General features: G+C 31.8%; 1 protein-coding gene across 4 annotated transcripts in view; it reads right to left on the reverse strand.

Annotated features, from left to right (window-relative positions):
* The window catches only part of LOC127700015 (receptor-type tyrosine-protein phosphatase alpha-like), a 581,206-nt gene that overhangs the window by 213,778 nt on the left and 348,790 nt on the right, over window positions 1-18,638 (reverse strand). For 3 of the 4 annotated variants that reach the window (XM_052203462.1, XM_052203468.1, XM_052203478.1), the window contains exons 3-7: window positions 17,378-17,590; window positions 14,970-15,170; window positions 14,226-14,408; window positions 9,740-9,937; window positions 8,707-8,841 (exon numbers count right to left, since the gene is read on the reverse strand). The exons of the other annotated variant lie outside the window; for it this stretch is intronic. In XM_052203462.1, the coding sequence (XP_052059422.1) occupies window positions 8,707-8,841; window positions 9,740-9,937; window positions 14,226-14,408; window positions 14,970-15,170; window positions 17,378-17,456 (796 nt within the window). In that variant the 5' untranslated portion in view covers window positions 17,457-17,590. The remainder of the gene's footprint in view (window positions 1-8,706; window positions 8,842-9,739; window positions 9,938-14,225; window positions 14,409-14,969; window positions 15,171-17,377; window positions 17,591-18,638) is intronic. 4 annotated transcript variants of the gene reach the window in all.

Here is an 18,638-nt window from a genome sequence, read left to right on the forward strand (position 1 = left end):
GTCACGTCAGATTTTCTCTATTAACAGGCGTTGTCAAAATAAAAGACATAAGTTTCATTTTACTTCAATGTTTTATTTTTTGTCATGTAATCCAGGTTAGTTGGCTTAGAAGTTCCCCAGGAGAATGATTTTGTTAAGGTAAACGGACAACGACAACAACGGACGACGGACGACAAGTGACGAAAAGAGCTCACTTGGCCCTTTTGGCCAGGTAATCTAGCATAAACTATTTTACATTTCAAACAAGTACAAAGATATAGGAAGATGTGGTATGAGTGCCAATGAGACAACTCTCCATCCAAGTTACAATTTATAAAAGTAAACCATTATAGGTCAAGGTACGGCCTTCAACACGGAGCATTGGCTCACACCGAACAGCAAGCTATAAAGGGCCCCAAAAAATTACTATTGTAAAACCATTCAAACGGAAAAAACAACGGTCTAATCTATATAAAAACGAAAAACGAGTATATTCAAAATGTATAATCCCTAATGATACACCAAAATAACTACTAAAATTGCATATACGAATGCATAATAAAAAAGCAAAATGAGGATGTTAAATTAGATGTATGCTTTTTTGTGCTTCTTTGTTACACATGTTACATTTGATTGTTTTTATAGTGATTAAGATGAAAACACAATGTTGACTGCTGTACCTCTATTTTTGACATTTTTACCTATTGTGTCTGTTTGTTTTGTTCACGCATCGTTGGCGACTGTCATTCAAGTGAGAGGTTTAGCTAGCTATTAAACCAGGTTCAATCCACCATTTTCTACATAAGAAAATGCCTGTACCAAGTCAGGAATATGACAGTTGTTATCCATTCGTTTGATATGTTTGAGCTTTTGATTTTGTCATTTGATTAGGGACTTTCCTTTTTGAATTTTCCTCGGAGTTCAGTATTTTTTGTGATTTTACTTTTTACATTGATCATTATTTTCGGTCGTTTAATTTCCTGTTTTTCTATAGCTTAAAATAACTGTGCTTGATGAATATAATTCTTTTCATTTAGTGTTCCTAACGTGGATTTATACAAGAAGGACTGATGTTTAGGTTAAGCTGGATAACAAATTTATAATCTGCCTTGTCGATGCGAGCGAATTCAATACTCAACTCTTTTTTTTTAAAACTTAAAAAAAGCATACGACCTGTATCAGAATGTCTTTTAATGCATTGCTATTCTTTTGGATAATATTTTAAACGTGAAGACATATGGGAATAAAAGGGGAATGTTAGTATGGATACTTTGAAAGCCTTGTATGACTATATTGTTTTGGAATTTAAAATCATGATTGATTATTTGAAAAACTATAGCAAACAGAAAGTGAAGATTTCATGGTTTTAATATCATAAGTCGTTGAGATATTTTGTTTCCAGTAATGATATGCATTGCTTACCTTATCTACATTTTAGTAAGACTAAAGCTTAAGAACACATTTTTATCTCTCCTACAACTGACGAGAATAATATATCAGGCATTGCAAACGTGAAAACACAAGCGATACTCGAAGATTCAAGTATATCGAAGTTGTCGGTAAACCTCACGCAGATATAAATTGAATGCAAAACCGTCAAAAGTGTTTCGTTCATTTTGAGTAAGGTTACAGCCCTTGGATGGTGTAAACTTCCCAAAAAAAAAAAACGTGTATGGTGTAATGGTGTATGGCATATGGTGCAATGGTAGAAGGTGTATGGTGCTATGGTGTATGGTGTAAGGGGAATGGTGTAATGGTGTATGAGGAATGGTACCCGTGTGACTGTGTAACGTGCGATATCGGGAATGGTGTGAATGAATGGTGTACGACATTTCATTGGTTGAAACCGAAGTTCATTTTATTTTAATTTTTCGGATTGTAAACATAAACAATAATAATAATCTTATTGTTCTTTTTTTTCCCAGTATAGGAAATTAATTTACTCGTTAGACTCTATGTTATAGATATTATACACATATTAAATTTTTTTTTCATATTCTTATTTACATTAAACAATGGCTATAAAATTACACACTTGTGATCACATGCAGTTATCATAAAAGAAAGGATTTTTTTCCCTAGAAGGCGGATAGAAAGGTTATCCACGCATCGGAACAATATTTTTATATCATGGGTTATCAACATCATTTTTAACGTTGCTTCGTTCCCCATTTTTGACAGTCTCTTTATAAATATTTCATCGTAATTCACCTTTGTTTGCCTTAGATTTACGATTTTGTCTTTACGGATTATAAATGATATCTTGAACGTCCGAACAAATATACTTATGTGAACAGGAATGAAATATTTGACACTTGATATTTAGCCACCAACAAAATCAACCAACCGACATAATATACTAACAGTATACTTTTCCTAGAGGAGAGAACTTCTCAAACTTTTCATTATAAAGTACAAATGAAATCTGTCATGTTAGTCACAGTGTTGGATGATGTGGTGGAATAGTTTTATTATACAAAGCATCCTGAACTACTGAGTTTAAATCATCACACCTTAGCAAGCACGACTACTATGAGCAGACCAACCCATCACACAATATCCCAAAAGGAATCTGTGACGTACCCATCCATATTCAGAAGTGGGAAATACAGAATGTTCTCAATAAGAGCCGGCAACCGGCAAAATCCGCCGCCTATTGCGTGTTTTGTGCCGGCTATTAATTTCTTGACAAAAATATGACATACGCGAAAATCGCATAGTCAGGATCTGTAGTATATCTTTTTCTACTAACTGGTTACTAATACAATAGTAAACGTAAACCAGTTTCAAATCATTTAAACGTTTGAAACAAAGCAATAAAATCTGTACAAATCGAAATTAATGTTGACGCGGATATTTTAGACAGTTCGTTGCAAACTCAAACATGAAGAGAACGATCGGTGATTACTTTAAGCGTGAGCCAGATTTACAGTAAATTAGAGATAAGAAAGCTCGCTTAGTGTATCTTACATGAATTTAAACTTGTGTGCATTTATGTATTTAATTGTAGAATCGCCGGTGTATAAAGTAAAATAAAACACGGTGAAATCAGTCCGCATCTGACGGATTCTAGTCACTTCGGAATGTGGTTAAATCGGCACCAGGTATACTTAATTCGGTACCTAGTCAAATATACGTTGAATATATATTGTTTGTAGTATTTTAAGCAAAAAGATTAAAATAAAGAAGGGGGATGGCCAGAATTAATTATTGTATTTAATCAACGTTCTTTTTGTTTCTTTGTGTATTTTCTTCGGTCAACTATATGTGTATTCAAGGTATTGGATATTTATTATGCATATTTTAACCAGTTGATATGGATGACAGGAACTCATATTTGCCCTTCTTTTGCTTATTTTTTCATGAATAAACAACAGCTTGGGTAATGGTTTCATTAGTTTTTATTTAAGTTTTTGAGGAAAAAAAATCAATAACTACCTGTATAGAGTTAAAACAACAGACATGTTAATTATTTAATTTATATAAGTTATTGAATAATTAATTGAAAAGAAACAAATCAAGTCAAAACATCAGTCATAGGAGTTTAAAAAAAAGCCTCAAACATTTTACTTCTTAATAACAAAATTATTTTAACAATGTTACTGAACAAAATAAAATCCAACCCCAATTTTTTTCTAAATAATTAAAAAGCAGAAAACAGATGAAAATTATTATTTGGTGCCGAATTGACCAACTAAATGCCGAAATGACTTTAAAATAGGTGCCTATTTAATCAGATGCCGATTTGACTTTTTCGATAGGTGCCGATTTAACTTGTATCCTCTGACCAAGAGAGAAGATTGAGTGTAACCTGATAAACTGTTGACACTATATAGTTCCTATTTCCTGGATTTAAAATTTATTATTTTCCTAGCAATATTTTGTCAGTTGACACTTTCCAAAGGATACTCTGGTTTCCTCTAAATATAAATCTTACCAGTTTTTGAATAACTGAATAAAGCATAAATTAATGTTCTCAATCAATTATATTTTAAACTATAATACAAGACACTAAGAAATAATATGAAGTGAAGACACAATTATAAGGGCTATTCCAGAAATGTCTGTATGGGAAGGGGGAGGGCACATAAATAAAAAAAAAATGCATGGGCTACTTCACATATTTTACCAATAAAAAAAAAGTGCTTTTCCCTCCCCATACAATCAATTCTGAAGAAGCCCTTAGTCATAAAGAATTACAATAAGAAGAACATTGAACATGGAAAAGGGTGAAGCAAGCCATGTCATATAAAATCTGCACATTAATTTTCATGAATTTTCATTTTTTGAGCTACTTAAAATGGACAAATTAACATGAAGAATAAGAGGTAAAAATCTACTCAGAACAGCCCAGATGCCACCTCCTGCAATCTAGATTTTCAAAATTTTCTCGAACCCCCGGCTTAACGAGAAGGGAGGATACCGCCCTCTCGTACTCGCCCCCTCTCGCGCCTGCGACGCTCGGTTCAGGTCTTGCGGCCCTCAAGATTGCCTGCTATTTTTATTTTTCTTCCTCTTATTCAAATACTTATTGAGAACTGATACTGACTTTAGTGACAGTTTTATATTACGAATACAGAGATGAAATGCTTGCACTCTAAATTAAAGCGGACACGATTTTGTAGTCATTGTTTTCCAATATTTCTGTCTTATGTATTATATAAGCCATCCTAACATCAAAATATTATTGCATTATAATGCGGCTATATAAATGTAAATAATAAAATGCAAATATGGTCAGTTTTGTTTGATGCTGTTGAATAATTTTGTTATACGAGTCAGCCTGAGGTATTAAAATTACTGAGATTTTGTTGGGAGACAATATTTTGAATAAAAAGAGGACATGCTGGCTATCTAGATTGATGGGGACAAATTTGTGTTTTCATTGTATTGCAATGTTGCTGTCATTTGTATAATACAATCCATCTTGACATCAAAATGTTGCTGATTTACTATGCGGCTATATAGATTTACATAATAAAGTGCAAATATGGTCAGGTTTGGTTGATGCTTTAAAATAATTTTGTTATACCAGTCAGCCTGAGGTATCAAAATTACTGAAATTTTCTTGCGGGACAAAATTTTGAATAAAAAGAGGACATGCTGGCTATCTAGATTGATGGGGACAAATTTTTATTGTCATTGTATTGCGATGTTGCTGTCATTTGTATTATAGAATCCATCCTGACATCAAGATATTGCTGATTTACCATGTGGCTATATAGATATACATAATAAAGTGCAAATATGGTCAGTTTTTGTTGATGCGTTTAAATAATTTTTGTTATACTAGTCAGCCTTAAGTATCAAAATTACTGAAATTTGTTGCGAGATCATATTTTGAATAAAAAGAGGACATGCTGGCAATCTAGATTGATGGGGATAATTATTGTTGCCATTGTGTTGCAATGTTGCTGTCATTTGTATTATACAATCCATTCTGACATAAAAATATAGCTGATTTACTATGTGGCTATATACATATACATAATATTAAAAATGCAAATATGGTCAGTTTTGGTTGATCATGTTGATGTGTTAAAATAATTTTGTTATATAAGTCAGCCTGAGGTATCAAAACCTACTTAAATTTTCTTGCGAGACAATATTTTGAATAAAAAGAGGACATGCTGGATATCTAGATTGATGGGGATAATTGTTGTTGTCATTGTGTTGCAATGTTGCTGTCATTTTTATTATACAATCCATCCTGACATCAAAGTATTGCTGATTTACTATGCGGCTATATAGATTTACATAATAAAGTGCAAATATGGTCAGTTTTGGTTGATGCTTTAAAATAATTTTGTTATATGAGTCAGCCTGAGGTATCAAAACTACTTAGATTTTCCTGCGAGACAATATTTTGAACAAAAAGATCTAGAGGACATACAGGCAATCTAGATTAATCGGGACAAATTTTTGGTGTCATTGTATTGTAATGTTGCTGTCATTTGTATTATACAATACATCCTGACATCAAGATATTGCTGATTTACTATGTGGCTATATAGATATACATAATGAAGAGCAAAAATTGTCAGTTTTTGTTGATGCGTTTAAATAGTTGTGTTATACTAGTCAGCCTTAGGTATCAAAACGACTGAAATTTTGTTGTGAGACAATATTTTGAATAAAAAGAGGACATACTGGCTATCTAGATTGATGGGGATAATTGTTGTTGTCATTGTGTTGCAATGTGGCTGTCATTTGTATTATACAATCCATCTTGACATCAAAATATAGCTGATTTACTATGCGGCTATATAGATTTACATAATAAAGTGCAAATATGGTCAGTTTTGGTTGATGCTTTAAAATAATTTTGTTATACGAATCAGCCTGAGGTATCAAAACTACTGAAACTTTCTTGCGAGACAATATTTTGAAAAAAAACAGGACATGCTGGCAATTTAGATTGATGGGGATAATTGTTGTTGTCATTGTGTTGCAATGTTGCTGTCATTTGTATTATACAATCCATCTTGACATCAAAATATAGCTGATTTACTATGCGGCTATATAGATTTACATAATGAAGTGCAAATATGGTAAGTGTTGGTTGATGCGTTTAAAATAATTTTGTTATACGAGTCAGCCTGAGGTATCAAAACTTCTGAAATGTTGTTGCGAGACAATATTTTGAATAAAAAGAGGACATGCTGGCAATCTAGATTTATGGGGACAATTTTTTGTTGTCATTGTGTTGCAATGTTGCTGTCATTTCTATTTTGCAATCCATTCTGACAATAAAATATAGCTGATTTACTATGTGGCATAGATATACATAATAAAGTGCAAATATGGTCAGTTTTGGTTGATGCGTTAAAATAATTTTGTAATACAAGTCAGCCTGAGGTATCAAAATTACTGAAATTTTGTTGCGAGACATGTTTTGAATAAAAAGAGGACGTGCTGGCAATCTAGATTGATGAGGACAATTTTTTGTTGTCATTGTACATGTTGTATTGCAATGTGCTGTCATTTGTATTATACAGTCCATCCTGACTTCAAAATATTGCTGATTTACTATGCAGCTATATAGATTGACATAATAAAGTGAAAATATGGTCAGTTTTTGTTGATGCGTTAAAATAGTTTTGTTATATGAGTTAGCCTGAGGTATCAAAATTACTGAAATTTTGTTGCGAGACAATATTTTTAATAAAAAGAAGACAAAAATATTTCCAAATTTTTTAACCCTATATAACTTAACAGATTAACACATTCCCCATTTCCATTCTCAATTTAATAATTAAGTGCAAATATGGTCAGTTTTGGTTGATGCGTTAAAATAATTTTGTTGTACATGTACCAGTCAGCCTGAAGTATCAAAACTACAGATAATATATATATGTTCCTGAGACAGTAAAAAAAAAATGTTATATTGGAACCAGTCTGAGATGTGGAAACTACTGATTTTTTGTGATGATTCAATTATTTGAATAAAAAAAGGACATGCATACTTGCACTGTTGATTGGTGCAGAAAAAGAAATATTAATAATATTACGCTGGCCATAAGCATGATTAACTGTACACCAATATTGCTTTCAATTATCATGATTATTTTATATGATCTTAGTACTATTCGTTTTTGGCATTGTTTGTCGATTTTATCTGAAAACCAAGTTTATAAGATTTACGCTACATTTTAAAACCGATAATAATAGCATCGTAACCAATATCGTTTTTAATTTATAGAAAGACAGATCGCGGATAAATTTGCATTACAAGCAAAGTTTTATGCGTACTTTATTTACAAATACATGTATATATATTTAATCAGTATTGTTTATACAACCATCATAGGCATGATCACGGAGGTTTTAATTTTATACATTAATTCACAATATTGTGATCAAAATTCGTTTTTTAAAAACAAATAAATAATTTTGTAGTCGCACGCTTTCTTTGAAATTTAATTGCATTATGGGTAATTTCGGATCGTGTAGATAGAATGGGGAATGGTGTATGGTGTAATGTGTAAGGTGTATGGTGCAAAGGTGTTACGTGTATGGTGTAATGGCACAAGGTGTATGGTGTAATGGTGTAGGGTGAATGGTGTAATAGTGTATGGTGTAAGTGGGAAGTTTACACCATCCATCCAAGGACTGTAATCTATTTCAAACAAAAAAAACATATAGACTACATTATTCTGAGTATTCGACAAAGTGCCTTTAAACAGGCACGACGAAGATATCAGTTAATACCAAGCTACACTTGTATATTGCTATCTACCGTTTGTTAATCATATTACTTAAATTACACCGGACACTCAAACCGATTAATGATCATGACAAACTGATCATTGACTTGAATGACAGAACAATTCTCTGACAAATTCCTAGAAAATCCAAATATTATGTGAAAGAAGGCACAGGTATCAATGTGCACGCGATTTGTAAATCGTTTAGCTATAGAGTATAAAGAAATCAACGTGAAAGTGTTTCACATGCAATAAGTGCCTATGGTCAATTCCGTTCTGTTCAGTATCTTTTCAGACAATTCATCATGCCGTTTGTGTACAAGTAAATAACATCTACTGAGTAGGCAGAACATATAATGAACAGATCTAAAATGACACAATAACATGTCTTCAGTGTTTCTGTTTAACCAAATGCACTAATAAAGGAAAATATGGTTACGTTAACAGTCCTGTTGCATGCTAGTACATATATACCTACTGGCTGTCATTTAGATGTTTCTAGAAATAAAGAAAACTTTACCCGTGTCACATTTTTCACCAAGCCAACCAACTGAACAACCGGACAAACAATTTCCAGTTTTTAAATCACACGGTCCTATGCAGTTTTCTGGACAAAGTAATTGACAGCTGTCTCCATATTTCCCATAAGAACATCCTGCAAGTAAGGCATCGTTTTTACAATGATTGCCTTTAACATTTTGTCATTGTCTATCATGGTATCAAGTGTTCTTGCGTTTGTTTATGCTGTATTTCTGTCACGTAGTTTTGTCATTTTAGCGATAATTTTTGACATTGCCATATAAGAGGGAGGTTTGGCTAGCCATAAAACCAGGTTCAACCAATCATTTTTTCTTAAAATGTCCTGTACCAAGTCAGGAATATGGCAGTTATCATATAGTTTGTTTCTATGTATGTTGGCGTTTGTTTTTGTTGTACTTCAGTGTTTCTGTTGTTCCGTTGTTTTCCTCTTATAGTTGATGTGTTTCTCTAGGTTTTAGTTTGTAACCCGGATTTGTTTTCTCTCAATCGATTTATGACTTTTGAACAGCGGTATACTACCGTTGCCTTTATGGTACACACTCATACATCATGAAGTTTTAAATACATTCAAAGTAAGAATTTTGTTTTGTATACACAATCTTGTTATGCTTTCCTTGTTCTTACATTACTGCATGCGACTGTTACATAATTTGTACTTGCCATGAACAACATCATGAACATGACGGTTAATACTTGTGGACCAGGATTTGTTCATCTTTCCGAAGCACATGAGATTAACCCCTGTGAGGTAAGATTTTGTGTAGTGATCATAGAATATTGCTTGTACTTGTGTAATTATTCTTTTGCTCTGGTATTATCTTTTTTTTCGACTTATGACTTGTTCCCCTAAATATATTTTCCTCGTTTATTTAAAGACATTATGATATCAAATGAATTTGCACACATTTGAATGACATCTTGAATAAATGCAGTTTCCTCTAATTTTATATCAAATAATACGTACAGATAATTATCTTAGATCCACAAGTACAAAATGTATATTGTATACTTACCACCAATTTCAATTTCACATATATCTATCTTTGCATTGCCATTCATAACGGGAGGTATATAAATAATGTATTTGCAAACAGCAAATACGTCTATGTCCTCGTTGATATATTCTGCATTGTATAACATTGTACCATCAGCCCATGAATCAGTAGTATTAGAACAATACACTTTGTGAATACCGACAACGGGATTCCTGTCTGCAAATGAGACTTTACTGAATTAAAACTCTAGAAATTATGAATTAACAAAACAGTTCAACAATATTTCAAGATTAAAATGTACAGAAAGAATCGTCCAAAGATACATGTAGAAAGAGTTGGCTATATAAACGTTTTGACAAAATGCTTAATATATTTAATTTTATTAGTTAACTTGATGTTTAAGGCTCTTTTTTAATGTGTATTCTTTTAATATCTATCTCAAACTCGTTTATTGAAAAGAATGTTTATCCAAACATGGTATTTTAAGTTTGTAATATTAATGTAACATATTTATAACATCTACTTTTCTGCAGACTTAATTGAACATTGATTTTAGTATTTGAAGTATAGTGCACATTTCTACGTGTTGTCTTATACATGTATATTCCAAACCTTGGAATAAAAAGTTTAAACTTTTTTTAAAGAAGGTTGTGCTCTATATCCTTTTGAAAGTTGGCAATATCATTAAAACATTCTGGTCTATTGGGAGGCAAAATATGAATTTTTAATTCACTAAGTTGGTATTTCTTCACGAATGTCATTTACTAAAAGGTTATTGGACTTGATAAATGAAGGCATCTTCTACATTTTTATTGATCATTTCGTACAGTAGTTTGTTACTTTTGCTACCATATTAATGTTATATCGATTAGATTTTGAAATGAAAAAAAAAGACTGTATGTCCTATCAATGTCAAAATCTGAAGCATCTGTCGGTCCGTTCAATGTATTCGTATGAAATTGTTGTAAAACTTTTACTGCCTTCATTTATGATAAAAATAAAGTGTTAGGGATAAATTGTTGAAAACACGTACTTTCGCAAAAAAAATTATTTTGTTTGTCACGAAAAGACCACACGAAAGAATTGCTAACGTTACACATGTTCGAATATTAAAATTCTACTGTTAACCCTCGTTATCATTTTGAATATAACTTTTCCCAATCTCATAAAACTCTGATTACGACTATTTTTAGCTATCTTTAATTAATTAACAGTATACGGAAATTGGTAGGATTGATCCTCTATATGCGACAATACAAACATTTCCTAAATTCAACACTTTTGATAATAACCCTGACAAAACAGTTCTGTGTGATATTAGTACTTTAGTATTTTGTTTTAGAAATTGAAGTCAAATGGTGGCATGACCAATTTTGAACAGAGCTTGAACTTGAACTACCGTCATTTTACATCAAATTTGTGAAAATTTGAAAGCTTTTTCGAATAAACCTCAAGAAAATATTTCCCTGTGTTTCAAAATTGATATTGTAAATATACACACTGCACTTATTCATAAATAAATAAAAAAATATATCATACTCTTACATCCAATCATAGTGCTCTAAAGTTGACTTCCTTCACCTGCCTTGGGTACACAAAAAAACCAACCTTAAGTCATGAAAATGTTATACTACTGTGTTTCTCTATAAGACGTATCCTAGTCTTGTGATAGTCGTAAAGTCTGGCCTTAGGATCTTAGGAACTTTTGAAAACCAGCCATAGATTCCTATATCAGCAGATTCATATTGTAAAATATCAGCTTTTCAACACCAAATATAATTCAAGAAACAAAAGCTGATATTTCTAATAGGTACACTATTTATAAATTGTTTTACGTCAGCCAACATAGCAAAACCCTACCAGCAAATCAGGGAAAAACATACACAATACTACCAAAATAACTGATTACTCATAAAGTTGGAAAATAGTCCTGTTAAAACAGTATAAACTGACAGTGTGTTATTTGTTTAAATCATACACTGATTTAATACATTTTGAATGTCCCCATAAAAGTTATGTTAATATGTTTTGTTTGCACTATTCGAACGTTTTATGCCATTTGTTTTATTGTGCAAATTTTAGTCCTGCAGATCGGTGAATTAATTGTGAGTTTGGTGATAAAAACACCAAATTTGGCATGGTGAAGTTCTTGTTGTTTTGAAATTTTGTATTTTTTATATGCTTTCACTGGAAATCGAACCCCTCCTTGAAATCTGTAGTGTGTAACTGACATCAACACATCGATGACACCTCTCGGCTACCAATGGTTGCAATTTAAATGTCTAGTTTATATATTTAAATGAACATATGATACACATCAGTACAATGGACACACAGGGCTTGTACCTTTATTTATACATAATAGACAATCGTATAGTAGCAGTTGGTAGCCGCGAGATTAACATGGTTAATATCAATAAGTTAAAGGTAGAGACTTGTCGGATGAGGTTCGAATCCCTGTATTCTCTCTGTTGTCCCTATTCTTTAGTTTTTCCGTTTTTTCTTATTTTGTATGTTACTGTGGATCTTTTTGTAATAATAGCGGGTTTTCTCGTTTATTTTTGAATTATTATTGGCATTTTCCCATAATTTAAAAGAACATGGTTACATTCAATTTGTGCATTTTTGTTTTATAAATATAATATGCTTTCATCTGTTTTACTACATATCTTTACAAATATTTTTTCGCATCTTTATGCGAGTAAATCGTGATGTGTCTAGAATTAGGCTTCTTGGTAGTATTTTCGGTAACACACTTATTATATACTAGTCAACAAAAGTAACGATACACAAGTTTGAACTCCAAATGATCATGAAATATAATAAATAGGAAAAACTGTTAAATTATCCAATGAAAAACATTCATTTGCAAAGCAAATGCATACGATTAAAAGAATCTGACCAAATTGGAAAGTGAAAAAAATAATATGTTATTGAACACAGGGGTCAAATTCATTTTGCGGAAAATGATGACAAAAGCCGGCACTTATTTTCGAAAATGAGAATTAAGTATTCAAATATCTGCAAAGGCATTCAAAATTTCAAGAAGGACATGTTTACGTTTAAAGATTTAAGTTCTAATATCGATTTTTGAATATTTTGGTGAAAATACGATTTTTGAAATAACAAAAATTCGCGTATTTGCCTTAAATCAAAGATTTTGATAAGAAAATAACACTCTGTAAATATTAGACAAATTGGGCAATTATTTACCCTTGGTACAGTGTATCCAATTTCATTATATATAGACAATACATTGGCTTTTATCGTTTCATTTGTTGATTAGTATATGTACTTAGAAATAAGTTCGAGTATGTCTTATTATGTAAATTACGGATGATATTCAGATGCCTGATAATTTAAAGGCAGACGTGTTATGTTATATTTGTGTTTCTTTAACCAATTAGTTGTGAACTTAGATTTATTTATGAATCGTTGAACATGGTACATTGGCTAGGGGTATAGGGGGGAAGATTGAGATCTCACAAAACATGTTTAACCGTATTTTTGCGCCTGTCCAAAGTTAGGAGCCTCTGGCCTTTGTTAGTCTTGCATGTTTTTTTTTAATTTTAGTTAATTTATATGTTTCGGAGATTAGTGTGACGTCCATTTTCACTTAACTAGTACACATTTTTGTTTGGGGGTCAACTTAAGCCCGCCTCCGGGTGCGGGATTTTTCGCTGTGTTGAAGACCCATTGGTGGCCTTGGGCTGTTTTCTGCTCTTTAGTCGGGTTGTTGTCTCTTTGATACATTCCCCATTTCCATTCTCAATTTTATGATAGCATGGTTATTCAAACTCACTTACAATACCTTCTAGTTAAGAAAAGGCTTTAATTTGAAACGACATCAACACAATAGCTTTCGGGCTCATGGTTTCTTTTTCAAGAGTCAACGCTTATTCATTGTATCTATAATACGGAAGGGACACACAAATGATCTAAGAATCTGCATTCTTGTAGTAATCCGAGTTTTGGAGGGCAATTAAAAATTTAGTTGCGTTCTTTTTCTGTTTAATAATTAGTGTTGCATATATGACTGAAGGGAATCGATCATTTCAAAAGCTGCAGATGTAGTTCAAAAAGACATGATATGAACGCTTTATACATTCTTAGAAATCTTCAAGATAGGATGCTGGCAAATGTGTTTTCCACAGTCATTGAAAGCATTCGTTAATCATCCCATCACATGTCTCAGTTGGCCAAATATTCAGATGCAGTCAAGTTATTCCATTTAGGAATACTTACCAAAGACACTATGAAACCAACTATCAGGCGAATTTAAAGCAAAGATAAAACAAATCTTTGACCATAATTGGTAAATAAAAAGTCATATTGGTTTGGTTAGTGATAGTTTTTCCCGTCATATCAGCAGTTTGTTTACTATATTGAAAAAAGTAACAACTAGTACAAGAAAGACTACAGGTTTAATTATTATGACCAAAATTAAAGAAAAATAATATAAATGTAAGCCATGTATGTAAATACTACTACATCATTTACTCACCTCCAAAGAAAAGATACACTCCTGTTATTACAATTAACGATTCATTTCCAATCTGTATATATGAATTCGAACTGGTCGATAATATACTGTTGCAGGAAGTTGTGTTTCCGTCTACTAATTCATTTGCAGGTGAACTGAGAAAAGAATGGCTCAGTTTTGCAGTCCAATTGTAAACCGTATTATCTGTGATTGAAAGTTTAACAAAAAGTCTTTTGCAAATGATAGATTATAGAAAATAGGGGATCACCAAATTTTTTTCAAACAATTCTAAATGCAAATAAATTAAAAGTGTATGTGTTTATTTCTAAGCTGAACAATGGTTTATGATATTGATATTTGGATTTTGACAGTAGAAGTAAAATAATTGAAATATTTTTGAAAGGCGATTAAGATTTTGTTTAGCCTAATAACAGTTAACGATCTAATGAAGTATCCACAGCATCTAAGTCTGCATCGCCATAATAATGCACGGCTTCTTGCATTTCTGAGTAACTAAATGACATAAATTCGTGTGGATTGTCATCACGACGTATCTAAGCAAGTTATTGGTTCAACACAAATTAAATCAGTTCTTTTTTCGTGGTTGAAGTCAAGTCTAACATAAGAAAAGTTGTTCAATCTAAATGTTGGCAAAATGGTTTAATTGTAGATATTAAATACGCATCAAATATTTGCAACCATATGTAATCCAAACAATAATCAATACACATAAAATATGACGCTTGTTTGATGAATTGTACCTACAAAAAGTACAGTGTCTCCCTCCGTGTCTGGGCACACATCCACTTGTACAAACATCTGTTTTCGCATCACATACTCCGTGAAAACATCTCTGTTCTTGACAGCCCCAAACACAGGAGCCATTTTCAGGATAACAATGTCGGTTTATACATTCATCTGGACACGGCATTTCACAAGCCGTTCCCCATGTACCATTCAAGCATCCTAGAATTACAAAAATGTGTTTTTCCTGATCGATTCTATTTTTAAGTTTAAACAATGAATTGGTATTTTCGTGACTGATAACCTTGAGGGACTGTGAACATTGTTCAATGACGGGAAATATAAACACTTCCATAAAAAGGTCTTTTTAAACATATTAGGAAAGGTATGGAATTCAATAATGTGGTACGATTCGAATGCAAATATCCCAATAGATGATAACGTATTCTAGTGCTACTTTTTATAACTTTTTAGGAAAGGAAAATACTACTTTCTAAACATAAACGTTCGAGGCATGAGTTTGGAAAAGAGCTATCATCTTATTATCCTAATATCAAAATTGTTTTAAAGTCACAGGGGCAATTATCAGCATCTTACTGGTCAATTGTTTTTGTTTAGATTCAGCTTGTTTTGTAAGGATTGTTTTCTCTTCTTATAGATATGTACAATTATTGGATAAGTCACTAGCCTTTAATCTGTCTGTAAAGACAGAGTTCAAGCATTCAACATGCAATTAATACGTTTTAATCACCAAAAGGATAATGAAAGTGTTAGATTCACTATTCATGTTGCATATGCATTGTGTAGACTGAGTGCATCACGCGTTTCATTATGAAATTACATGCAATATTTGTGAAATACGAAACACAAATTGTGGACGTAAAAAAGTTCAAATAGTTTAAACACCATTTGAAAAAGTCTTACTTGATGGTGTATGCGTTTAAATTATGTTGCTATATCGTTGTTTAATAAATGTTTATCCTACATCAATAAGTCAGAGATGCAAAAATATAAAAAAAGTAAAAAAAAGGTCTCATAAATTTGAAATGCAACAAGCGTATATTCGTTGTACCACTTATGTTTCTATCCACCGAATTGCACATATATACAACAATAATGAAGAATATAGACAGAAAAATCTTAATTCAACATGTTCAACTAAATGGACAGATGAAATGTAGAAATTAACACTTTATTAATGTTCCGAATAGTCTAGAACAATACCAACCATTAAGGGTAGATCCAGTGGAAAATCTAAACATACAAACATAGTAGATCGATAAAGATGGAGTGTAAAAGGCCTTCAAATTACACAATGTTGACTGCTATACCCCAATGTTTGACATTTTTACCTATTATGTCTGTTTGTTTTGCTCACACATTGTTGTCAATAAAATGAAATTTTACGCGACTGTCATACAAGTGAGAAGTTTAACTAGCTAAACCAGGTTAAATCCACTTTTTCTACATAAGGAAATGCCTGTACCACGTCAGGAATATGACAGTTGTTTTCCATTCGTTTGATGTGTTTGAGCTTTTGATTTTACCATTTGTTAGGGGACTTTCCGTTTTGAATTTCCTTGGATTTTTGTTTGCTATTATAGTCTTATAAATAAGGAAGGAATGCCCCCTGAAGCCATCAAGTCTGGTGGAAATTACATATTAAAATATAAGTACAAGTTCCTGAATAAAATCTGGGATTTAGTTCTGTTATATTGAAACATTGGGTCAGGAAATTGGTCAGTAACGCTGCCGCAGAAAAGATGTTTTACAACTGAAGTTGCATGACACTTCTATCTGTAGCAAGTAAGATACACGAACCGTGCAAAATGATATTCACTTACTTATTTAGAATGCACTTTAAATCAAACTGTTGGGAAAGCAAAATGATATCTAATCAAGAATACAAAATGCACACCTAACTTTGCTATGCTTCAAGCCAAAGATCGAAATATAGGTTGTATGTTAACTGATTTTGATATGGAAAGATTGATCAGGGCAGGTGCAAAAAGTTAATATTTACAGTTTTCGGAACATCTCTTGACTTGTCCATAGGGGTATGGGTGTGTATTGGTTTAATTTGTAAGATTTTAAAGTGCCATTTTTCTGAGTGTTGTGTACATATTTTGACTTGTACTTTACATTAAAAACACAAAAGATTTGAGAAAAATAACTGGTGCAATTTTTTAATGAGACAAACCTTTATCAAGAACTAATACAAAAATATAAGTGTGCTCTATGGCCAGGATATTGGATTTGAAGCATGATTTAGCGTTTAAACAGTCTGCTAAATTAAAAGACAAATTTTAATAATAACTTGAATGTAATCGTGCCTTTTCGAATGTATCATGCAGAAATCCTGGCAATTTATTTCATATTTCTAAAAACAAGAACAGAAAACAAATATATACAGCTACTCAATACTTAACCGTATATTGCTATGAAACATAATTCTATTTTATCCACCGGATTGAATCTGTTGAATATGTAAACATTTCTGCCAAGCATGTAACACTCGATACTCTGATTCAGGTTTGGAGAGTTGGAATTCCATATATCCGTGTAGCAAACAGCAGAACTAGGACTGTTCTCAACAGTTCCATTTTTGACATATAAACGATAGTTTTTCAGACTTTGCTCATCTATAAATATAAACAGAATTTAAAAACTAACAGACATTAATAAGAAATAAGTAAAATATTATGTACAATGAACATCTATACACTATATATATTTGGTATATACAAAATAAAAAAATATACATATATATATGTTGTGAACAAGTTATCATTTTGTACAATTTATAGTTTGTACAAAAAAATTGTATACATTATAATTTGTATTTTGATTTTGTTCAAGTTCTTGTTTGTACAAAAAATGTTTGTACAAAATTTGACTAAAATTCACTTATAACTTGTACAATAATTTATAGTAAGGATTTTGTTATATAAAAACATTGATACACACTATGTGAAGTTGGCCCGAGTGACAACCAGGATGACACTGACGTTAAAACACCAATCATATGTGCCAGGAAGCGTGCGCTGTCTGGCCAACAGATCCAGGATAATTCAAATTGAAGCTGTTAAAGACACATCTGTATTCGCAGCAACGGTTTCTGAGCTTTACCTTTCGCTACGTGATGATGTTCAATAGCTTTGAAAAACTGGTGGTCAGGGGTTTCTTTCATGTAAATGCAAAGGGGGGTGCAGTACTTTTAAATTTAAATTGAAAAAAGCAAAAGATGTTGACTTTTTTGTTGTGCAATTCCTGATGCCATATTTCTCTCACATGCTAACAAATGATACAGAACTATTTGTATTTTGTAAATAAGGTTTATTGTGTGGTCATTGAATACAAACTATATAGCGTGTATCAATGTTTTGTTTATAGCAAAACCTATACTATAATATTGATATTAAAGAAATTTCTTGGTATTCCTAAACGGAAGATTTTATAAACACAGAAGAAGAAGTATACTTAACAACAAAATTATTTTCATTTACCTGTGTATAATATGACGAAGGTTTCTTCAAAAGTGATGATTTTCTAAAAATTGTTTGACATTTCACAGTGATATCATTCTTTAACTTTGTTTAAACCTGTTCATTTACTTTTGACTTTAATTATTTATCCCTTGTAATTTTTTAATAACTGTGTATTTGCATACAGGTGTCACAGGTCAAATTT

This window comes from Mytilus californianus, unplaced genomic scaffold (genome assembly GCF_021869535.1).
Source record: "Mytilus californianus isolate M0D057914Y unplaced genomic scaffold, xbMytCali1.0.p SCAF_1, whole genome shotgun sequence".
Classification (NCBI taxonomy): domain Eukaryota; kingdom Metazoa; phylum Mollusca; class Bivalvia; order Mytilida; family Mytilidae; genus Mytilus; species Mytilus californianus.